Source organism: Pristiophorus japonicus, chromosome 2 (genome assembly GCF_044704955.1).
Source record: "Pristiophorus japonicus isolate sPriJap1 chromosome 2, sPriJap1.hap1, whole genome shotgun sequence".
Lineage (NCBI taxonomy): Eukaryota > Metazoa > Chordata > Chondrichthyes > Pristiophoridae > Pristiophorus > Pristiophorus japonicus.
This window is the reverse complement of record NC_091978.1, coordinates 40,549,867-40,575,034: the sequence shown is the minus strand read 5'-3', so window position 1 is coordinate 40,575,034 and position 25,168 is coordinate 40,549,867. Positions and strand designations below refer to the sequence as shown.

The 25,168-nt window shown below is 45.6% G+C and overlaps 1 protein-coding gene across 4 annotated transcripts in view; it reads right to left on the bottom strand.

Moving 5' to 3' along the window:
* uvssa (UV-stimulated scaffold protein A) overlaps positions 1-25,168 on the bottom strand; it is a 100,547-nt gene that overhangs the window by 67,656 nt on the left and 7,723 nt on the right. For all 4 annotated transcript variants that reach the window (XM_070866889.1, XM_070866890.1, XM_070866891.1 and 1 more), the window contains exons 4-6: positions 12,074-12,194; positions 4,695-5,108; positions 3,003-3,112 (exon numbers count right to left, since the gene is read on the bottom strand). In XM_070866889.1, the coding sequence (XP_070722990.1) occupies positions 3,003-3,112; positions 4,695-5,108; positions 12,074-12,194 (645 nt within the window). The remainder of the gene's footprint in view (positions 1-3,002; positions 3,113-4,694; positions 5,109-12,073; positions 12,195-25,168) is intronic.

The window sequence follows — 25,168 nt, the reverse complement described above, 5'->3', positions numbered from 1 at the left end:
AGACTGGATGCGGGGAGGATATTTCCCCTGGCTGGGCCAAGTTCCTGAACATATTTAAGAGGGAGATTTCTAGAAACAAAAGGCATCAAGGGGTATGGGAAAAAGCAGGAATATGGTGTTGAGATAGAGGATCAGCCATGATCATATTGAATGGTAGTGCAGACTCGAAGGGCCTACTACTGCTCCTATTTTCTATGTTTCTATGTGCCCCTTCGAGCTTACTCCATCATTCAATAAGATCATGGCTGATCTGATCATGGACTCAGCTCTACTTCCTTGCCCTGCTCCCCATAACCCCTTATCCCCTTGTTTAAGAAACTGTCTATTTCTGTCTTAAATGTATTTAATGTCCCAGCTTCCACAGCTCTCTGAGGCAGCAAATGCCACAGATTCACAACCCTCAGAGAAGAAATTTTTCCTCATCTCAGTTCTAAATGGGCGACCCCTTATTCTAAGATCATGCCCTTTCGTTCTAGTCTCCCCCACCAGTGGAAACATCCTCTCTGCATCCACCTTGTCAAGCCCCCTCATAATCTTATACGTTTCAATAAGATCACCTCTCATTCTTCTGAATTCCAATGAGTAGAGGCCCAAACTACGCAGCCTTTCTTCATAAGTCAAGCCCCTCATCCCCGGGATCAACTTAACGAACCTTCTCTGAACTACCTCCACAGCAAGTATATCCTTTCGTAAATATGGAAACCAAAACTGCACGCAGTATTCCAGGTGTGGCCTCACCAATACCCTGTACAGCTGTAGCAAGACTTCCCTGCTTTTATACTCCATCCCCTTTGCAATAAAGGTCAAGATTCCATTGGCCTTCCTGATCACATGCTGTACCTGCATACTAACCTTTTGTGTTTCATGCACAAGTACCCCCAGGTCCCGCTGTACTGCAGCACTTCGCAATATTTCTCCATTTAAATAATAATTTGCTCTTTGATTTTTTTTCTGCCAAACTGCATGACCTCACACTTTCCAACATTATACTCCATCTGACAAATTCTTGCCCACTCACTTAGCCTGTCTATGTCCTCCTGCAGCCTCTTTATGTCCTCCTCACACATTGCCCTTCCTCCCATCTTTGTATTGTCAGCTAACCTGGCTACATTACACTCACTCTCCTCTTCCAAGTCCTTAAAATTCTCATCGTTATGTTTAAATATCTTCTTTAACCATCTCCTGTGATACAACTCCCATCCGCATCTGAACTCTCCATTACTGACTCCAACCTTTGTGCATCACGTCAACCCTTCACCCCGCCATTGATGGCTGTGACTTCAGCCATATAGGCCCCACATTCTGGAATTCCTTCCCCTCTCCACTTCAAGAGCCACTTCAAAACCCATCTCTTTGACCAATCCTTTTGTCACCCCTTCTAATATTTCCTTACTTGGTTCCATTTATTCCTAAAGCCTCTGTGAAGTGCTTTGGCATGCTTTTCTATGTGAAAGGGTGCTATATAAATGCAAATTGCAATTATTGCCAAAAGTTCTAGATTTCATATTAACATTTTTTTTTAAACAAGCAGTATATGTAAAAATGTAACTTTTTTTTTAATACAAATGCATACAGATTTATATTAGAACTACATATACGCAATAAGATTGTCACCTGTCCTGTACTCAAATGGATCATACAGGTGGAGGCACATGATTACCAAGATCTATTTGGAGCAACTGCTCCCCTCACCTCTCACTACTCTTTCTATGTTTTACCATCCACCCTAAACAGCAGTGTGAAAATTGCAGTTTTTTTGAATCAGAAGGCCAGAGATGTTCTTAATTACTAGAAGTGTTCTTCATTAACTCCTAAATAAATTTTCAAATTGAAATAAGAAAAATTACAGAGATAGAGGGCTGAATTTTCGGCATTGCTCATTCCGGGGCGGTAATGGCAGCGGGGCGGTCCTAATAGTGTCGGGAACAGTTTGCGCCTTAGTCAGCAAAATTGGGCAGCTGGGACCCGAGTCTGGAGGGAGCGTTAAGGGAGGTGTTGCACACTTCTCTTGGGACGCTAGGCTGGCTGAGCATGCGAAGATCCCGAGCTAAACAGCCAGCCTTGAAGCGCTCGAAGAAAGGCCTCGAGTGGGGGGGGGGGGGGGGGGACCTGAAAAAAATCCACCAAAAACATTCGCAATAAGTAACTCACGCCACCACAACGTAAATTGCAAGAAAAAAAAACAATCACACTTACCTGAGGTGGACATTACTTACCTTACTGCAGCCGCTACAGCTTTGCCTGCCCGCGTTCACAGGCGGTCCCCAGCACAGCACTCTACGGAGCGCTACGGATCGGGCTGGAGCCAAAAATCGAGACGGTGTCACAACCAGGGGTGCTGCACACTGACTTGCCTCTTCCGGGTGGTAATGCTTGGCACCCCGCCGAAACTGGTCCCAAAAACCCCGGAGGGGCACTGGAAGCTGGCTGCCCACCCGGAAGTGCTTACCGCCGGCGTGGAAACAGAGGCAGCAACAAGCGGAAAATCCAGCCCAAAGCTTCTGATGATTGCAGGGCCTTATGGTAAAGTACTTTTGAAAAAATAACATTCTAGTGGCATAAACCTAGATTTACAACTGGTATATTTTACCTCAGGGTTGGTACACAATAGAAACAGAAAATGCTGGAAATACTCAGCGGGTCAGGCAGACACTGTGGAGAGAGAAACAGAGTTAACATTTCAGGTCGATGACCTTTCAACAGAATGTCAGTCGAAAGGTCATCGCCACAGATGCTGCCTGATCTGCTGAGTATTTCCAGCACTTTCCGTTTTTATTTAAGATTTCAGCATCCGCAGTATTTTGCTTCTGAAACACAATAGGTTCTGAAACTTTTGAGACCACAAATAATATCTCTACCTTTGTTCAATCTAATTTATATTTATAAAAAGATCAACATTGATGGTGTTTATGACTGTGTTTCTTGAGGTTTGTTTTTTTATTGCTGCTCAGAGGCTTCTTCACAGAAAATCCATTAACAACGCTAAGGTTTTTCATTCATACCTGGATCCAGTACTGGACAGTCGGCAGGTATTTATTAGTGACTAGTCTTTGGAAGTCCTTTATGTTATTGATTACAGCACTATTGTCTTCATCCTCTTTGATCTGTAAGTCTGTTATTCAAACATGCAGAATATAGTAAAAAAAAGGTACAATTTCTTACAAATAAAACTTCATTATGCATTCAGAGACGTAACTAAAATGATCAATACATCAGCATACAAATGATTTATTTCAAAATAAGCACTCTGTACTCATCAGAAAAAGAATGGCACAATTTGGGCCATTTAATATTCTTTCAAAATGCCAATTCTACCATCTAGCTGTTTTTTTGAAGGAGACAAGTGCCCTGACTTCAATTACCTTGCCTGGCAAGCTGTTCCAGCCATTAAGGAAACCCCGTGTAAATAAATATTTTTTGGCATCATTCCTAAACTTGCCTTTCACCACTGTGAGCCTGTACCCAATACCCAGGGACAGTATTATTCTGGGTTTACTTTATCTATCCCATATCTTAAATTCCTCTACAAGATCCCCTCAGAAACTAAATAGCCCTACTTTATCAGTAAGGACCTTTCAAGTCAGTTTTTATTGCTGATTTACAAACCCAGATTTTTTGCATATTTTTTATTTTTAGCATCAAAACCAGGAGAAATTCTGGAGAAAAAAAATTAAAACACAAACAGTATTCAGAGAAAATCAATAAAAATCAGTTTTATTCTGAACACTCACTAAATCACAAGAAAACAAAATAATTTACATGATTACTGGAATATTTTATGAATGGTATGCATTATAAAATATATTAACACGTAAACTGATAGTTTTTGCTATGATGAGAGTGCAATTTCAAGCACCGGTGCTCTTGGAAAGGATGGCTGATGCCAGCTGATCCATTCTTCAACACAAGCCAGTTTATCCTCACAAGGAGTACTGTTTCTCCCACTCCTTTTCCAGGCTCCCAATCTCTCACATCAGGCCCTGGACTGGTTTTTCCTTCAGACTGCTGTCTCACCTCCAAACTTTGCTGCATGTATGCACTAATTTGTAACAGAGGGTATTTGAGCAATACATCATTGAAAAGCAGTAGCCAGTATGCAGTTAGAATACTAGGAATGAGAGGGTATACCTTACAGGAAAGGATGAATAGATTGGGTCTCTCTTTGCTTGAAAACAGAAGACTGAGGGTGACCTAACTGAGGTCTTTAAAATTATGAAAGGTTTTGATATAGATACAGAGAGTGTTTCCACTTGTGGGGAAGAGCATAACTAGAGGCCATCAATATAAGATAATCACCAAGAAATCAAATACAGAATTCAGAACAAACTTCTTTACCCAGAGAGCAGTGTAGTTGAGGCAAATGGTATAGATGCATTTAAGGGGAGGCTAGATAAGCATATGAGGGAGATGCTGATAGAGTTAGATGAAGAAAGACAGGAGGAGGCTCGAGTGCAGCATAAACGCCGCCATGGACTGGTTGGAGCGAATGGCCTGTTTCTGTGCCATATATCCTATGTAATATTTGTGTGTGCTGGCATTATTTGTAAACCTATCCAATTGGCTGAAATCTGCTGTTTAATTCCTAACATTTTATAAAAGATTTTTAAACGTTATTAAAGTGTAAACAACTAAAACAATACCAAGTTAATAAAGTCAAGGTTAACAATATAATAAACGGTGCGATCTGTACATACCTGTATGAATTTTTAAGTGGAGAGAATATTTGTGTGAAAGAAGACCATGATTTCTAACAAACATTTCTTCACTTTCTTCACCGTGTTCAGGTTCTTCATCCTCACTGTCCTCACTTTGACACGAGTCATCTGTCCTTTCATCCAATTCCTGCGTTTCATGAGCACTGTTCACCAAAGGCAGTGGCGCAAGGTACTTACTGCTGCACGGCTGCTCATCGTCAAACTGATCTGTAGCGCATTGGTGGCCATCTCTCTTACCGCTGGTTTTACAGCTGGCTTCGACTGTTTTGGTAGTTGGTTCTTGCTCGCACTGAGAGTCTACATCATTGAGGGTGAACTCAGAGAGATCGGGCAGCAGCAGTCTGAAGCATGCCTCCAGCTCTATCAAAGCGTTTTCAATTTCTTCAGTTATTTCTGTTTTGAAAACAAAAAAAGAGAGATTAAAAAAACACAAGTAGCAATCCATAGAAACACATTCCAAAAATGAAAAGTCTTCAAATCTTACACCACGAAAAACCTTCAAGTAGTTTGTAATAACTAGCTGAACAAAACAGGATCAATGTCCAATATAGCCTCCAAGAACAAGATACTTAAAATAAAAACTAGTGGATCTTCCGTGGTGTTCTCACAGTAAGTTGGAGGATAAGACAGTAGGGGGGCGAAATTGCCCTTTTATATAGCCCAGTTAGCGCCTCCGGGGAGGGGGGGGGGCGGGGGAAGGTAAGACAGTTTTCACCCGGGGGAGGGGGGACCCGGGAGTTTGCAGAGGAGCTGCCATGGCAGTGCCGCGCCCTGCAGTCAGTGCCCCAGGCAACCGGCACTGACGTCATCGCCTTGCGTGGCGACCCCTCACCGTCCCATGCCAACCCTTTAAGACCCCACGGGGGAAATTGGCCGGCGGGCCGCGAGGCTGGCTCGTGCGGATGTCAACAAATGCTGACATCCGCTCTCGGGGCAGCGGTTAAAGGAGAGTGCTACAGCGCCCCGGGCTGCCATCTCTAAGCCGATCCAAGAGTCGGCATGGTCCGGGCCACCATTGTGCAGCCCGGCACCCCGTCTTCAGTACCAAGCTGCTGCCCCAGTCGTACACTGCCCTGGTGGCCCAGCGGAGGCCATCGGAGGTCGTGCGTAGCACTGCTTTCCTTGCCTCAGTCATCATCATCATAGACAGTCCCTCGGAATCGAGGAAGACTTGCTTCCACTCCTGAAGTGAGTTCTTTGGTGGCTGAACAGTTCAATATGAGAGCCACAGACTCTGTCACAGGTGGGACAGATAGTCATTGAGGGAAGGGGTGGGTGGGACAGGTTTGCCGCATGCTCATTCCGCTGCCTGCGCTTGATTTCTGCATGCTCTCGGCGTTGAGACTAGAGGTGTAGCGCCCTCTTGGATGCACTTCCTCCACTTAGGACGGTCTTGGGCCAGGGACTCCCAGGTGTCAGTGGGGATGTCGCACTTTATCAGGGAGGCTTTGAGGGTGTCCTTGTAGCGTTTCTACTGCCCACCTTTGGCTCGTTTGCCGTGAAGGAGCTCCGAGTAGAGCACTTGCTTTGGGAGTCTCGTGTCTGGCATGCGAACTATGTGGCCTGCCCAGCGGAGCTGATCGAGTGTGGTCAGTGCTTCAATGCTGGGGATGTTGGCCTGCACGAGTATGCAAGTGCGCCTGTCCTCCCAGGGGATTTGTAGGATCTTGCGGAGACATCGTTGGTTATATTTCTCCAGCAACTTGAGGTGTTTGCTGTCTATGGTCCATGTCTCTGAGCCATACAGGAGGGCAGGTATTACTACAGCCCTGTAGACCATGAGCTTGGTGGCAGTTTTGAGGGCCTGGTCTTCAAACACTCTTTTCCTCAGGTGGCCGAAGGCTGCATTGACGCACTGGAGGCGATGTTGGATCTCGTCGTCGATGCTTGCTCTTGTTGATAAGAGGCTCCCGAGATAAGGGAAATGGTCCACGATGTCCAGGGCCGCGCCGTGGATCTTGATGACTGGGGGGCAGGGCTGTGCGGCGAAGACAGGCTGGTGGAGGATCTTTGTCTTACGGATGATTAGCGCAAGGCCCATGCTTATGTATGCCTCAGTAAATACATCGATATGTCCTGGAGTTCAGCCTCTGTATGTGTGCAGACGCAGGCATCGTCCGCACACTGTAGCGTGACGACAGAGGTTGGGGTGGTCTTGGACCTGGCCTGGAGACGGCGAAGGTTGAACAGGTTCCCACTGGTTCTGTAGTTTAGTTCCACTCCAGCGGGGAGCTTAGCATCCCAGTTACCGCCCCGAAGGTAAGTGGAGCGCTGGAGTGCATGCTCCGCTTCCTTTCAGGGGCGGTAAGCGCAATCCCACGTCGGGAGCGGGACCGCTGCGGCAGGACTTCCACGTCGGGCGCTAAAAGTCCCGCCCCCAAAAGGTTACTGCCCCTAATTGGGGCGCAGGGTAATTTCACCCCCAAGGATTTTACTGTGCAAGAAATGATAAAAAAGACATGCATTTATATATTACCTTACACATTCTCAGCATCTCTCTCCGCAAAATGTTTCACAGGCAATTAATTGCTTTAGAAATGTACTTAGTGCTGTTATGTAGACAAACACAGCAGCCAATTTCTGTACAGCCAAGTCCCACAGACACTAATGGGATCAATTAATCTGTTTTAGTGATGTTGAGAGATGAATGGTGCCCAGGACACCAGTACTCTTTGCCTTTCATCAAAAAGTGCCATGGCCTCAGTTTAATGCCTCATCTGAAAGATGGCACCTATGACAATATAGCACTCCCTTTGTGCCGTTCTGAAGGATCAGCCTAGATTTTGTGCTAATGTCCTGAATTGGAGCTTCAACCTACAACCTTCTGACTCAGTGGCAAGCCAAGTTAACACTTACGATGCACAATATATTATTCTGATGCCAAGGTGAAGATCTATCCCTTTATGAATATAATCATAGAGAAATTACAACTCAGAAGGAGGCTATTTGGCCCATCATGTCTGTGTTAATCGAAAAAGAGCTACCCAGTCTAATCCTACCATCCAGCACTAGGTCCGTAGCCCTGTAGGTCACACATCCAAGTACTTTTTAAATGTGATGAGGGTTTCTGCCTCTACCACCCTTTCAGGCAGTTAGTTCCAGACTCCCACCACCCTCTGGGTGAATTTATTTTTCTTCATCTCCCCTCTAATCCTTCTACCAACTACTTTAAATCTGTGCCTCGTGGCTATTGACCCCTCTGCTAAGGGAAATACATCCACTCTATCAAGGCCGCTCATAATTTTATACACCTCAATTAAATCTCCCCTCAGCCTCCTCTGTTCCAAAGAAAACAACCCCAGCCTATCCAATCTTTCCTCACAGATAAAATTTTCCAGTCCTGGCAACATCCTCGTAAATCTCCTTTGTATCTCTCCAGTACAATCACATCTTTCCTGTAATGGGGTGACCAGAACTGTAAGCAGTACTCAAGTTGTGGCCTAACTAGTGTTGTATAACATCCCTGCTCTTACACACTATGCCTCGGCTAATAAAAGAAAGTACTCCGTATGCCTTTTTATCAATGTTTAATTGCTAAGTAAACACTAAATATGGTTGGAGATTAATTGCTCATCATGCTGCATGTCAGAACCCAGCTTTCTCTTGTTTTTTTTAAAAAGTTTGAATGTTAAGTTCAGCAAGTCTTTACAGACACTCTGGCTCTTGCATCAATTAAAGTATTTTCAATTGCTGAGGAACTCTGGACATTGACATTCCAAATGACTGCCTTTGTGACACAGAAATTTGCAGTGGGACACTTTAAGTATGATGGAAAAATGAGGTGCAGAAAATGCATTCAAATGTAATATTTGTATTGGCAGATATCCTGTGGCATTGCTCACAGTAAATCAGAATTATATGCTGTCTGACAGAGAAGTGTTATGCAATATATTACTCTGCTCCAAGGTGAAGCTCTCTGCCTCTTTAAAGCCCATAAATTCTAATTGCTGTTAAGTAAACACTAGGTGAAGTCAGAAGTCAACTGTTCTTCAGACCTCCAGATTAGAACCCAGCATTCTTTATTTATACAAGAAAGATTGATAAGGTTAGTCAGTGGTTAAAGGCATTCTGGTTATAATATCTATTGAAGTACTTTTATTGCTGGAGACTTTGAACATTTCAACTGTTTCTTTTGACCTTTATTTTTTGGAGTGTGACACAGAAATTTGCAGTGCATCACGAAGTGCGACGGAAAAATGGAAGTTTGCCCTACAGTTAACGCAGCTATATGTAGTGTTTTAAAAATATCAGACAGAATAAATGTGTATCATTTTTAATTTGTATTTTGTTTGAACAAACCAATATATATGCATGTTCTATTTATTAAAATAAAAATAGAGTCCTCTCATGTTACTGGTAATATAGAGTGATTGCAAAAATGACAATGGGGAAGTTATTCTAGTTACAATTGAAAGTCTACGTGACATAAGCCTTAGAACTTAGCACAGTTGGTTTTATGCTACGGGGCACATGGAGTTACACGTAGTTTTCCCCACTGAACATTTAACAGCTTAATCAGTTAACCCTATCTTTTGGTTTCTTGATTTCAGGGCATTCTTCAGGAAGCCATTGCTATTAGTTTAATCAAAGTAGTATCAAAATAGCCTGGTGATAAGCAACCAAAAGCAAAACCATCTAATCCAAACCAGTCCAAGATTATTATTCTGACATCAGGAGTTCAGGTGAACCAATAATGAGATTTTTAAATTAAATTGAATTCTAAGAGGCATTTAATATCCATCATTATTTAGACTGAATACCCTCTAGTAAGGTCTTTATCCGCAAGCACTACAACTTTTCAAAATCCCAGTGGAAGGCACCACATCTTCTTATATTGAATGTTTAACTATATAAAATTCAACACAAATCTGCTATCCTGCTCCTACTCCAACTCCTTCTCAAGATCTCAAAAACAAACATGAATTATCTTCCCAAGTCTCCCTTCCTCCTACAACGTTTAGGTTGTTAAAGCCTAAGCTTGGTATCATTAGTCTCTACATCTTAGTAAATCTGTGTAGTAAATTTGGTCTTCAGTTGTGACAGAATGGACAGAAGAGCAGAACCCAGGGCAGCAGGTTCCGACCCTATGTAATTTACCTTGCAAATTCAGACCAGGGGTAGAGGCATCTGCAGCCTGCCTCACTTACATCTCAGCAACATTTTGAACGTCTCTGGGGTGTTCCCGGGCTCTCCCAGGAAGACCACCCAGTGTGTCCCATCTCTATCCTGCGGTTCAGTTGTGTACCTACAACAGGGATTGATTACCTTCAAAATACCAGCTTAAGTTCCTTGCGGGAACAAAGAATTCTTACTTATCTCACTATATGGCCTGATAGCGGTTGAGAGCACCCACTCTCGAAGTGGCTGGTAGTAACTTAACAGCCGGAATCTTGCCGGTGCTCAGAGGGCGGGTCCGGAGGTGGGTCCACTGTCAAAATCTAAAAGAATGACAGCGGCTCTGGATTCCACTGTGAAACCGCCTCCGTGTCAGCTTCCCAAGTGCCGGGTCTGCCTATGTTTTACAGAGCCGACACTAAGCGGTGGGCGAGCCAATGGAAATAGTTAAGAGGTTGTTAAGCATTTTACCATCCACTTACCATTTTTCCACGAGTTTCACAGCGCCCGGGGATCACGTCAGCTAACTCCATCGGGTTTTAAATGGCTCTCCTATCCTCTGAATAGGCGACAGCTTCAAAAGTGGTATAAAAGCTACCATTTCACAGCTGTTCAGTTTCCAATGTTAGAAGCTGGAGCCTTCAGGATTTGGAATACACTTTTCAGCTTTAGGAAGGTTGGAAGTGTTTTGTTTGGAATAAACTCTATATACCGTCACCTGCTTGGAGCAACCTCTCTCACCATTGACAGGTCACTTTTGTCACCTCAACTTCAGCTGCCATCTATTCCAACAGCATCGGTGCCCTTGAAAGAATTCTCACCTTGGTCCTCTGAATCCCACCACAAATCAGCCCCAACAGCAACATCACCAGGCACCCCAGTATCACCAACCTGCTCCGCAATCACCTGATGCTGCATAGGACAGAGGGCATCAGCACACGACCACATTGCTGCCCGGGAGGCCAGGGATGGCCTCACTGTGACCAGATTTACTTCACTTGACGCTGTACACCCTGGCTGCCATATGATGCGCCAGGTTGGTACCACCCCACACCAGCACCATAAAGCATCCCTACAATGCCCAAGCCATTCCTTTCACACTCATCACCATTGGGGGAGGGCGAGTACCATTATGTCTCACCATTCACTACAACTCACTAAGCCACTTCCAAAGGTACATACAGATCTGCCCAAGAAGGCAAAGTATTGAAAATAAAGATTTCAATATTTGACAACACATTAACAGAAATGTTACATGAACATTGGCGAAAACACCCAAGTGCCTATCCTTGTGTGTTGTTAGTTGGTATGATTGGACAAGGATGAGGGCGAGTGTGAGGGGTGGCTCGTGAGATGGGGATGTGATAGTGTAGATAAAGAGAGAGGGATGGGTGGAGGTGCAAGGTATGTTGGTGTAAGGATTTGCAGGAGTAGAGTAAGGAAGGCAGAGTGATAGGGATGTGATGAGTGGCACAGCAGTATGAGGTTGAGTGTGGCTTTGCAGTAACGTTTCATGATCTACTGAGATCATTGAAAGATTTCCCCACTGAAGGAGCTCCTCCTGACAACATCCCCGCTTGTGCCCTCCTGTGCAATGTGCAGGCTGCGTTGATGTACTGGGGAGGTCTCTTCTGGCCATTGGAAGGGAACAGAACCTACCCTCTGTGCTGTGACTCCCTCCATAAGCGGCTTTGGGCAGTGCTCATCAATATCTGTAGCTCAATGCTGTCAACTGTCAAAATGAACGTGGACATGGTCCCTTTAAGGAAACCAGCTGATGACGCATCACCAAATGACGTCATCAGACCCGCTTCCTTTTAATTGACCAGGAACCTCGCAGAGCAGGCTTAACAAGCCCCATTAGGGGAAAGTCGTGGGGAAAGCCGGCATGGAGGCAGCCGCGAGGTCGCAGCCCGCCACCTACCTCAGCCGCACTGAGCACGCCTCGGTAGGCGAACAAGTGTGTGTCACCCCAAATATTCTAATGACCCTATTTTCATGATCTGAGATGGAGTCCTGGGAAGGTCCAAGCACCAGGTGCTCCACTGCGACCCTGAACAGGTTCACGTAAGTTCTTGCCAAATCTTCTCTCCTACCCTTTTCAACATTAATTGGCCCTTCACATAGGTTTCTTTTTCTTTTAAAAAGCACAAAATAGAAGAGGATTACTTAACATTACATTTTCCATGAGTATACTTTACTTGAATTAATTGAATCAAAAATAAATGGAATTAGTAGCAGACCTTCCATTTCTTGTTCCACTCTCTTCACTTTCACTTTATTAATATTCTCCAGCCTTTTCAATCTGTCTTCCTCTCGCTTCCTCTCGGCTTGAGTTCTAGCCCGAATATCTTGGAAGTCCACCTAAAACATCAATGAGAGGAAAATAAAACACAATACACTGAAGTTTAATAAAAATGGTTTAGTGAAGCGAAGCATAATATTAAAAAGAGGTGAAATTCCTCTAAACACATAGGGCCCAAGTTTCGGGAAGCGCCTAAAATGGCACAGCCCGGACCTGGACACCCGTTTTTCACGGCAGAAAGTGCACCTAAAAAAAAACTTCCAGATTCTCCAGCTCCCTGCAGGTCTTCTGCAGCCGGGCGCAGCGCAGCACGAGCTGTTGGGGGTGGAGCCAGGTCCCTGCACTGAAAACAGTGCCGGGACCTCTGCACATGCGCGCTACAGTGGGCGCGCATGTGCAGTAGCTCCAGGCGCCCAAACTGTGTGGGAGGGGCCCGAAACACGCAGCCCCTAGCCCTGGCAGAATGGCCTCACTGGGGCTGCGTGAATAAGGCTGCTCCTCCCACGCCCAGCTCCTGCTTCCTCCCAACCCGACTCGACTCCCGCTCCGCTCCCCCCGCGACCCGACCTCCGCGACTCTCTCCTCCCTCCCGGACCTCCGCGACTCTCTCCCCCACCCCGGACCTCCGCAACTCTCTCCCCCACCCCCCGGACCTCCGCAACTCTCTCCCCCACCCCCCCCCGGACCTCCGCAACTCTCTCCCCCACCCCCCCCCCCGGACCTCCGCAACTCTCTCCCCCACCCGCCCCCCACCCTCCCAGACCTCCGCAACTCTCTCCCCCACCCGCCCCCCACCCTCCCAGACCTCTGCAACTCTCTCCCCCACCCCCCCGGACCTCCGCGACTCTCTTCCCCCCCCCCCCATCCCCCACCCCCCCCCGGACCTCCGCGACTCTCTCACCGTCCCCCGAGACCCGACGCCACCTAGCTGTAAATCTAGCCCGAGGTCTTGGGCCCGGCCGTTCAGCCTCCTTCGCTCCCTCCCCCACCCTCTCTCCTTCCCCCCACTCTCTTTCGCCCCACTCTCCTTCGCCCCTCCCCTCTCCTTCCCTCCCTCTTCCTCCTTCCTCCCTCTTTCCTTCCCTCCCTCCTCTCTCCTTCCCCTCCCTCCCCTTCCCTCCCTCCTCTCTCTCTCTCTCTCTCCTTCCCCTCCCTCCTGCCTCTCTCCTTCTCTTCCCCTCCCTCCTGCCTCTCTCCTTCTCTTCCCCTCCCTCCCTACATCCTCTCTCCTTCCCTCCCTCTCCCACCCTTCTCCCCCTCCCCCCTTCTCCCTCTCCCACCCTTCTCCCCCTCCCCCGCTGTCAGAAACACACACACAGACAGACAGATAGAGACACTGACAGAGACACACTGGGGGGACCGTCCCAGCACGCTGTTGAAGGACTCCCGGTGCTGCAGTCGGTAAGTAGAAAATGTTTTATTTATTGATTTTTTTATTTTTTATTAATTTTTTTTGATTGATTTTATTGATTTATTGATGTATTTATCATTTATTATTGATGATGGCTCTTTATTTGTAAAACTGAAGTGTTTAATGTTTGTAAACTTCCCTTTAAACCCCCCCCCCTGCCCATTCCCTACGCCTAATTTGTAACCTACGCCTGATTTTCTAAAGTGTAGACAAGGTTTTTTCCAACGTACAAAAATCTTCACTTACTCCATTTTAAGTTAGTTTGGAGTAAGTTTTCACTGCCAAAACTTTGAAAACAGGCGCTAGTGGCTGGACACGCCCCCTTTTGAAAAAAAAAATTCCGTTCCAAAGTGAAACTGTTCTAACTGACTAGAACTGGAGCAAACTAAATGCCAAAAATTTGAATTTCTAAGATACTCCGTTCTACACCAGTTGCTCCAAAAAATCAGGAGCAACTGAGGCCGAAACTGAGGCGAACCCGGGGACTGGGAGAAATTTAGAACTCAGCAGAGGAGGACAAAGGGTTTGATTAGCGCAGGGAATATGGAGTACGAGAAGAAGCTTGCAGGGAACATTAGGACGGATTGCAAAAGTTTCTATAGATATGTAAAGAGAAAAAGGTTAGTAAAGACAAACGTTGGTCCCCTGCAGTCAGAATCAGGGGAAGTCATAACGGGGAACAAAGAAATGGCAGACCAATTGAACAAGTACTTTGGTTCGGTATTCATTAAGGAGGACACAAACAACCTTCCGGATATAAAAGGGGTCAGAGGGTCTAGTAAGGAGGAGAAACTGAGGGAAATCCTTATTAGTCGGGAAATTGTGTTGGGGAAATTGATGGGATTGAAGGCCGATAAATCCCCAGGGCCTGATGGACTGCATTCCAGAGTACTTAAGGAGGTGGCCTTGGAAATAGCGGATGCATTGACAGTCATTTTCCAACATTCCATTGACTCTGGATCAGTTCCTATCGAGTGGAGGGTAGCCAATGTAACCCCACTTTTTAAAAAAGGAGGGAGAGAGAAAACAGGGAATTATAGACCGGTCAGCCTGACCTCAGTAGTGGGTAAAATAATGGAATCAATTATTAAGGATGTCATAGCAGCGCATTTGGAAAGAGGTGACATGATAGGTCCAAGTCAGCATGGATTTGTGAAAGGGAAATCATGCTTGACAAATCTTCTGGAATTTTTTGAGGATGTTTCCAGTAAAGTGGACAAGGGAGAACCAGTTGATGTGGTATATTTGGACTTTTAGAAGGCTTTCGATAAGGTCCCACACAAGAGATTAATGTGCAAAGTTAAAGCACATGGGATTGGGGGTAGTGTGCTGACATGGATTGAGAACTGGTTGTCAGACAGGAAGCAAAGAGTAGGAGTAAATGGGTACTTTTCAGAATGACAGGCAGTGACTAGTGGGGTACCGCAAGGTTCTGTGCTGGGGCCCCAGCTGTTTACACTGTACATTAATGATTTAGACGAGGGGATTAAATGTAGTATCTCCAAATTTGCGGATGACACTAAGTTGGGTGGCAGTGTGAGCTGCGAGGAGGATGCTATGAGGCTGCAGAGTGACTTGGATAGGTTAGGTGAGTGGGCAAATGCATGGCAGATGAAGTATAATGTGGATAAATGTGAGGACATCCACTTTGGTGGTAAAAACAGAGAGACAGACTATTATCTGAATGGTGACAGATTAGGAAAAGGGGAGGTGCAACGAGAGCTGGTTGTCATGGTACATCAGTCATTGAAGGTTGGCATGCAGGTACAGCAGGCGGTTAAGAAAGCAAATGGCATGTTGGCCTTCATAGCAAGGGGATTTGAGTACAGGGGCAGGGAGGTGTTGCTGCAGTTGTACAGGGCCTTGGTGAGGCCACACCTGGAGTATTGTGTACAGTTTTGGTCTCCTAACTTGAGGAAGGACATTCTTGCTATTGAAAGAGTGCAGCGAAGGTTCACCAGACTGATTCCCGGGATGGCGGGACTGACCTATCAAGAAAGACTGGATCAACTGGGCTTGTATTCACTGGAGTTCAGAAGAATGAGAGGGGACCTCATAGAAACGTTTAAAATTCTGATGGGTTCAGACAGGTTAGATGCAGGAAGAATGTTTCCAATGTTGGGGAAGTCCAGAACCAGGGGTCACAGTCTCAGGATAAGGGGTAAGTCATTTAGGACCGAGATGAGGAGAAACTTCTTCACCCAGAGAGTGGTGAACCTTTGGAATTCTCTACCACAGAAAGTTGTTGAGGCCAATTCACTAAATATATTCAAAAAGGAGTTAGATGAAGTCCTTACTACTAGGAGGATCAAGGGGTATGACGAGAAAGCAGGAACAGGGTACTGAAGTTGCATGTTCAGCCATGAACTCATTGAATGGCGGTGCAGGCTAGAAGGGCCGAATGGCCTACTCCTGCACCTATTTTCTATGTTTCTATGTTTGGGCCCATAGAGAGCACATTACGTTTAATCCCTCCCAGGAACACGCAACTTTCTGGAGGCTCAAATGCATTAGTGGGTGCATAAAGTAACACACAACTGAGTGGCCAATCCACAAGAATGCTACTTATCAGAAGCATTAAACAGTAACTATCACTAAAAATAGAGCTCTGTGGGCCAGTGTAATCGTAGAGTTTGCAATTTATGGGAGAAATGCAGGGACTGTCGACACTGGAAATCACAATTCACAAAGCTCTGCAGATCATAGTCAACAGTGTGCCGGTAAGGTGAACTGTTCTCGACAATGCAGAGGGCAACACGCTAATAACCAGAATATGATGCTGGTGTGTAAGACTACTGGCCTATAAACTGAAGGGAAAACATGGAAAAAAGTTTCTGATTTGAAGAAGATTGTCAGTATGAGAAATGAGGATGATTGGAAAAACATATGTAGAAAGGTATTAATGCAAATCACTGAGTACATCAGATCATAAGAAATAGGAGCAGGTGTAGGCCGTTTGACCCCTCGAGCCTGCTCCGCCATTCAATAAGATCATGGCTGATCTGATCTTGGCCTCAACTCCACTTCCCTGCCTGCTCCCCATAACCCTTGACTCCCTTATTATTCAAAAATCTGTCTAGCTCCACCTTAAATATATTGAATGACCCAGCCTCCATCGCTCTCTGGGGTACAGAATTCCAAAGATTCACGACCCTCTGAAAGAAGAAATTACTCCTCCTTTCCGTTTTATATGGGTGACCTCTTATTCTGAAACTATGCCCCCTAGTACCTTAGTATTCTTAACTCAAATTGATTTACTAACCTGCTGCAATTTTAGCACACAATGAGATACTGAAGGTGGTCGAGAACTAGTACAACAGGCCAAAAAGTGTCATATAGAAAGTTGCAGAGGAGAAAGATTGAAGATTTACGATAATTGTTCACACATATAACTGGCAATGACAATTGCCTCTGTTACCTTAAATATTTTGTAGGCAAGGTACTTTATGATAAGTTATGCATAAGGCAATAAAACTGTGCTGTATGCTAAATATCTGCGCATTCAGAAAAGCAAAGAGCACAGACTGAAGAGAATTTCAGTAGCCAGACCCAACAACCCACTTGAAGAGCTAATAACGGAGATCATTGGCCAGGAGGTAGCACATAGCATGGGTGAAATTTAAGCAGGAGAAAACACTGTCTTGCTTTGTACAATTTAAGTATCATATTTTATGTAATTCTGCTTCAATGAACTGGCAAATGCGCTATTTTTCTCTGTGCAATCACAAAATGCCAAAGTGCACAATGTATTTTTCATGTTTTTTTCTGCCTTCCTGGTTATGCCAGGTTATTGCTCAATGGTGAATAAGTTGACAATCATTTTATCCTTGACATAGAAGTAATGATTAGTTATACATCCAACTATGCCCTGTTCAGTCATTGATATTTTTCAGGCAAGACAAGAGTTAATAGGTCATGGTAACAAAGTTGGATAACAACCTAAATTTCAACTCATTGGGCTCAATTTTCCCTAATGCCATTTTTTGGCGTATTGCCAGTTATGCCGTTTTTCTTGGCCCCAACAACTCCAAAAAAATAGGTTCCCCAGTTCTATTTTTTGAATTTGGCGCCGCGCAGCCTGTCCTGTAGATTCTGGGGGATAAAGCCGGAAAAACGATGTCCTCCACCCCACTTCTGCGCATGCGCAAAAAAAAAAAAAGGATGTTTTTGACGTGATTGCTATGGGCGCACATGCCCAGTACAGCTCCTGGTCTGCATATGGCCATTTTTAAAGAGCCAGTTGTGAGAGAAAACTTTAATTCTCATTGGAAAAATCGGAGCTGCAATACAATATTCAACGCGGCTCAGGGACCAAGAATTTCTTACAGGATGAAGTGATTGAGGCCAGATGGCACAAGCTGGACACCAGCATAGGTTACATAAAAGTTTCACCGAAAGAAAAGAAGAAATGTTGTAATCAGCTTGCAGAAAATTACGGTGTAATGGTGACCACTCCGATGTCTGGAGGCCAGTGCAAAAGAAGTGGCAGGACCTTGGTCAAATAGTTAGTGCAAGTAATATTTTCATTTATTCACTGGAATTGCAATTGTAAATGTGACCATCTGTATATGTCCCACCCAGCAGAAAGACACTCTCTAAAGTTATATTTTCATCTTTGCAGAGGAAGGTGGCACACAACAAATGGGAAAGAACTCGAACAGGAGGAGGCCCGGCAAATCTGCACCCACTGACATCCTTGGAAGAGAGCGTCGCTGCTTTGATGGGTCATGCCACCCACCCTGCCCCATCCTCTGCTGATAACCATTTGTCTGTTCTGTTATATTTTGCAGAACTTGAAGTCAATCATGATGCGGAAGACGATGCGGACGAGCCTGAACAGGAGAACATCTTCCAATCCCGCCTTCCAGACCAAGAGCATGGGGGTGAGGGGGAGGTGATGGATGAAGCCCCCACTTTGGAGGAGGTGCAGGTGCCGCCAATTGAGGTGTCAGGCCCTTTCCTGAGTGTTACGAGTGTTGCTGGGACATTCCATGGTTTCCCGCAGTCCGAGGCTGGGGATTCCAATGGGGTGCAGCGAGGCACACCCAGAGCCCCACCGTCCGAGGCTGTGGGTCCCAGTGGGGTGCAGCGAGGCACACCCAGGACCCCACTGTCCGAGGCTGCGGATCCCAGCAAGGCACACCCAGGGTGAGGAGGGGAAGGAGAGCTCAACAGCGCTCTCCTGAGGTGCAGGATCTAACAGATACAGTTCAGATGATGGCACTGATTGTGGAGAGCATTGACCTTACACAATCACTCCTGGACACCATCAGTGAGGTGGGTGATGAGGTATCGGGACTGTCAGAAGAAATAACAACACTCTCACGCGAAATGGGAACACTGTCCGGGAACATGAGGGAAGGAATGTCTCAGGCAGCGGATACAATGTTGGTGCACAAGAGGGAGGGAACGTCGCAGGTAGCTGATGCACTGTCAGTGAGCATGAGAGAGGGAATGTTTCAGGTAGCTGAGACACCGTCGGTGAACATGAGGGAGGGAATATTGCAGGTTGTTGACACACTGTCAGGGCACATGAGGGAGGGAATGTCGGAGTGAGCTGCTGCAATAAGGGAACACACCCAGACCCCGCGCCCATTGACAGAATCAACTGCCACTCCCATTCCAATCCCCAGACCAACCTCTGAAGAGGCCCAAGCTGGGCCCTCCAAATGCCACCCCCCCCCGACCCCCACCCCCACCCAATCAAGAAGTGCGCATTATCAGAGATGGTCGAAAGAATAAGCTTGGTACCAACCCGAGAAATGTTGCGCCACCGCCTGCGGGCGGGGTGGAGTCAACAAGACAAAGCGTAGTGGGCGATCTTAGAATAAGGTGGAGGAGAGATGGGTGCAGCCTTTCTTTGCTGCTCCTGTTGTTATTATTGTTGTTGTTACTGTTGTAAATGTTCTCAAATTAAATTATTTTTGTAAGTTATGTAAATTTACAAGTTTAAAGGTTTGTAAGCGATCTTAAAGTTTTCAAGTGATCTTAGAGTTTTGTAAGTGATCTGAACTGAAAACTTTAAAGTTTGATTTCAAGAATATTTTCATTAAAGTTAAGTACAAACTAATGTTTGTTAAACTTTTGAATAAGATATATTTTACATTATAACTGAATCATTTACATTATTTGTTCCATTATTAACACAACTTTTTGAAGTAAATAAGAATCATTTCTATCATTTGTTCCATTAACACAATATAACATTACGGAACAGGTCCAAACAGTAAACATGGTCCATTTGGAATAGTTGCCGCTGAGCCTTCAGGCAGCAAAGGATTCACTGCTGAGCTGCTGGCGCAAGGCTCGAGCAATCGTTAAAAGGGCACGACAGCTCACCCTCCTCCACCGTCATGCTCCGGGTTCAAGTAGTTGCATGGCTTCCTCAGCCACTCTCACCTCAGGTAGGTCTTCTACTACCTGGTGTCACTGCCTCATGATGGCGAAGTTCTGTAGCATGCAGCACACAACAGTGAACTGACCGTCAATCTCAGCGGAGTATTGCACGCAGCCTCTGGAATGGTCCAGGCATCGGAAACGCTGTTTAAAGATGCCAATGGTCCTCTCTATTATGCTGCATGTCGCAATGTGCAACATGTTATATTCCTGGTCAGCTTCCCTCCAGGTTACGCGTAGGGGCGTCATGAGCCAGGTGGCGAAGCCGTACCCTTTGTCTCCCAGTAGCCAGCTCTGCCCTTCTGGCTGCTGCTGAAATATGGCAGATATAGCGCTCTCAATTAGGATGAATGCATTATGGGTGCTCCCAGGGGATCTTGCATCAACTGATCTGATGCATGTCGTCACACACGAGTTGCACATTAACGGAGTGGAAGCCATTTCTATTCCTATACATCTCGGAATCCTCAAAGGTGCTCGCAAGGCGATGTGGGTACCTGTACCTTTTGGAAGCCAGCAATCCTGGAGAAGCCCACAGCCCTTTCACGCATTCCCTGGGCGGTCATGGGACTACTTTATGTCGTCATTCCTCCAGGCAAATAGTGCAGCAGTCACCTGCCGAATGCAGATGTGTGTTGCATGGTGCACACACCCCCAGTTGCAGCCTGGAACGATTCAGGGGCATAGAATGAAAGTGCAGCTGTAACCTTCACTCCTTCTGATGCTTCGAGATTGCAGGTCTGCTTTTACTAACTCACAGATCTCAGTTACAACTTCTTTGTGGAAACACAGCCTTCTGACAGTCTGCATCACTCAGGTGCAGGTCCGAATGCCTGTTTTGATATACACGACGTGGGTAAGGCCTCCTGCCCATCATCCTACGTGCCCGGAGGTTCCTCATGCGATGACGTCAAATCAATTGTCTCCTCCGCAAGGTATGGCACTGTCAGTATTGTCCCCATGATTAAATTGCATCTTTGCAAGAAGGTCAAAATGGCAGACAGGACAAGGTTCTTTGTTCTCTCTCCCCAAGGTCGATGCCCTAGTATGGACCACATCCAGATCTGAGCATGCGCAATGATCGGGAAACACCCCACCACCGCACCCCCCCCCCACCCCGGGGCTTTATTTGATGCATAGTGGCATATTCTAAGGCTTCTCATGCCTTCAGGTCGCCTTCCACAATCCTCCCGGCCTCCGCCTCCTCTCCCCCCCCACCCCATCCCCATCCCCCCCCCCCCCCATCTCCAGGGTTTCTTTTCAAGCCGAGGCCCGAGCCCATGTCTGGACGAGGGACCAATTCTGCCAGCCGACGCTGCGACCCACGAGCCCGGTTTGGACACGTTCGTAGGTGCCGTGGCACTTTTAAAACAATCAACACTTAAAGAATTCCATTAAACTTCCATTTTCTGCATTTTAAGTTTGAAAAATTTAAGCTTGATGATGCATATTTGTGTGTTCTTGACTCCCTCCAAAACCTCGCCTAAAAACAATGGCGTCTTTCTGCACCGATTTTCTAATGTGCACTGATTTTTCTTAAGTGCCCAGAGGATTTTCAGGAGTGGTCACATACGCCGTCCTAGGAGAAATGTAAGTTGGCCAAACTTGCATAATTATGAAAAACTGGCGCAGACATCAGGTTACGCTCCATGACACAAAAAAAAACTAATCTAAAAAAATCATAACTGAGTTATGCTGGCGTACAATCTTTGGGGAAACTTGGATTTTTCAATTTAGGCCAAAAAAGCGGCACGCGCCAAAAAAAACAGCGGGGAAAATTGAGCCCATTATTCCGACAGTGCACAATACTTAATACTCTGTGATATCCTTGTTTGGGAAGGGTAAACTGGGTAACCATAGACTAGTGGAGAAACTCACAGGGCTAGAAATTCGGTTGGTTAGCGCCACCTGTTAGCGCCTAGCTATGAAGGCCAACATACCATTTGCTTTCTTCACCGCCTGCTGTACCTGCATGCCAACTTTCAATGACTGATGAACCATGACACCCAGGTCTCATTGCACTTCCTCTTGTCCTAATCTGCCGCCATTCAGATAATATTCTGCCTTCGTGTTTTTGCCCCCAAAGTGAATAACCTCACATTTATCCACATTATACTGCATCTGCCATACATTTGCTCACTCACCTAACCTGTCCAAGTCACTTTGCAGCCTCTTAGCGTCCTCCTCACAGCTCACACCGCCACCCAGTTTAGTGTCATCTGCAAACTTGGAGATATTGCACTCAATTTCTTCATCTAAATCATTAATGTATATTGTAAAGAGCTGGGGTCCCAGCACTGAGCCCTGTGGCACTCCACTAGTCACTGCCTGCCATTCTGAAAAGGACCCGTTTATCCCGACTCTCTGCTTCCTATCTGCCATCCAGTTCTCTATCCACGTCAGTACATTACCCCCAATACCATGTGCTTTGATTTTGCACACCAATCTCTTGTGTGGGACCTTGTCAAAAGCCTTTTGAAAGTCCAAATAAACCACATCCACTGGTTCTCCCTTGTCCACTCTGCTAGCTACATCCTCAAAAAACTCTAAGATTCGTCAAGCATGATTTCCCTTTCACAAATCCATGCTGACTTGGATCGATCCTGTCACTGCTTTCCAAATGCGCTGTTATTTCATCCTTAATGATTGATTCCAACATTTTCCCCACTACTGATGTCAGGCTAACCGGTCTATAATTACCCATTTTGTCTCTCCCTCCTTTTTTAAAAAGTGGTGTTACATTAGCTACCCTCCAGTCCATAGGAACTGATCCAAAGTTGATAGACTTTTGGAAAATGATCACCAATGCATCCACTATTTCTAGGGCCATTTTCTTAAGTACTCTGGGATGCAGACTATCAGGCCCCGGGGATTTAGCGGCCTTCAATCCCATCAATTTTCCTAACACAATTTCCCGCCTAATAAGGATATTCTTCAGTTCCTCCTTCTCACTAGGCCCTCGGTCCCCTGGTACATCTGGAAGGTTATTTGTGTCTTCCTTCGTGAAGATAGAACCAAAGTATTTGTTCAATTAGTCTGCCATTTCTTTGGTCCCCATTATAAATTCACCTGACTGACTGCAAGGGACCTACATTTGTCTTCACTAATCTTTTTCTCTTCACATATCTATAGAAGCTTTTGCAGTCAGCTTTTATATTTCCGGCAAGCTTCCTCTCATACTCTATTTTCCCCCTCTTAATTAAACGCTTAGTCCTCCTCTGCTGAATTCTAAATATCTTCCAGTCCTCAGGTTTGCTGCTTTTTCTGACCAATTTATATGTCTCTTCCTTGGATTTAACATTATCCTTAATTTCCCTTGTTAGCCACGGTTGAGCCACCTTCTCGGTTTTGTTTTTACTCCAGAGAGGGATGTACAATTGTTGAAGTTGATCCATGTGATCTTTAAATGTTTGCCATTGCCTATCCACCGTCAACCCTTTAAGTATCCTTTGCCAGTCTATTCTAGCCAATTCACGCCTCATACCGTCGAAGTTACCATTCCTTAAATTCAGGACCCTAGTTTCTGAATTAACTGTGTCACTCTCCATCTTAATAAAGAATTCTACCATATTATGGTCACTCTTCCCCAAGAGGTCTCGCACAACAAGATTGCTAATTAGTCCCTTCTCATTACACATCACCCAGTCTAAGATGGCCAGTTCTCTAGTTGGTTCCTCGACATATTGGTCAAGAAAGCCATCCCTAATACACTCCAGGAAATCTTCCTCTACCGCATTGCAACCGGTTTGGTTAGCCCAATCAATATGTAGATTGAAGTCGCCCATGATAACTGCTGTACCTTTATTGCACACATCCCTTATTTCTTGTTTGATGCTATCCCCAACCTCACTACTACTGTTTGGTGGTCTGTACACAACTCCCACTAGCGTTTTCTGCCCTTTGGTATTCCGCAGCTCCAACGATTCAACATCATTCAAGCTAATGTCCCTCCTTACTATTGCAGTAATTTCCTCTTTAACCAGCAACAACACCACCCCACCATCTTTTCCTTTCTGTCTATCCTTCCTGTTGAGCTCCCAGCCTTGGTCACCCTGGAGCCATGTCCCCGTGATGCCAATTACATCATATCCGTTAAATGCTATCTGTGCAGTTAATTCATCCACCTTATTCCGAATACTCCTCGCATTGAGGCACAGAGCCTTCAGGCTTGTCTTTTTAACACACTTTGCCCCTTCAGGATTTTGCTGTAATGTGGCCCTTTTTGTTTTTTGCCTTGGGTTTCTCTGCCCTCCACTTTTACTATTCTCCTTTCTATCTTTTGCTTCTGCCTCCATTTTATTTCCCTCTGTCTCCCTGCATAGGTTCCCATCCCCCTGCCATATTAGTTTAACTTCTCCCCAACAGCACTAGCAAACACTCCCCCTAGGACATTGGTTCCAGTCCTGCCCAGGTGCAGACCGTCTGGTTTGTACTGGTCCTACCACCCCCAGAACCGGTTCCAATGTCCCAGGAATTTGAATCCCTCCCTTTTGCACCACTCCTCAAGCCACGTATTCATTGGAGCTATCCTGCGATTACTACTTTTGATTGCTAACTAATGGCAGTCATTGTTTGTTCGCTAGTTACAGTAAATTACGGCCCAATGTTAATGACTGTTGTTCAGACCAAAGAAAGGTTGGAAGTGATACATCCCAGGGGTCGGCACCGAGTTCACTTTTATTCTGGATACATATAGATGATTTGGACTTGGGCATAGGGGAGGAACACAATCTCAAAATTTGTTGACGAAAAAGAATGACAAGGTTTTGAAAACAGTGAGGTAAAAGTCTTGAGGAAGACATAAGCACAACATGCCGGCAGGTGACAGATGTTAGTTAACAACTTGCATTTATATAGCACCCTTAACATAGTGAAACGTCCCAAGGCATTTCACAGGAGCATTATGAGATTAAAAATTTGACACTGAGCTGCATAAGTAGAAAATAGCGCAGGTGATCAAAAGCTTGGTCAAAGAGGTATGTTTTAAGGAGCATCTTGAAGGAGGAAAGAGGGTTAGAGAGGCAGAGCGCTTTAGGCAGGGAGTTCCAGAGCTTGGGACCTAGGCAACAGAAGGCACGGTCACCAATGGTTGAGCGATTTTAATGAAGGATTCTCAAGAGGGCAGAATTAGAAGAGCGCAGACATCTCGGGGGGGTTGTGGGTCTGGAGGAGATTACAGAGATAGGGAGGGATAAGGCCATGGAGGAATTTGAAAATAAGGGTGAT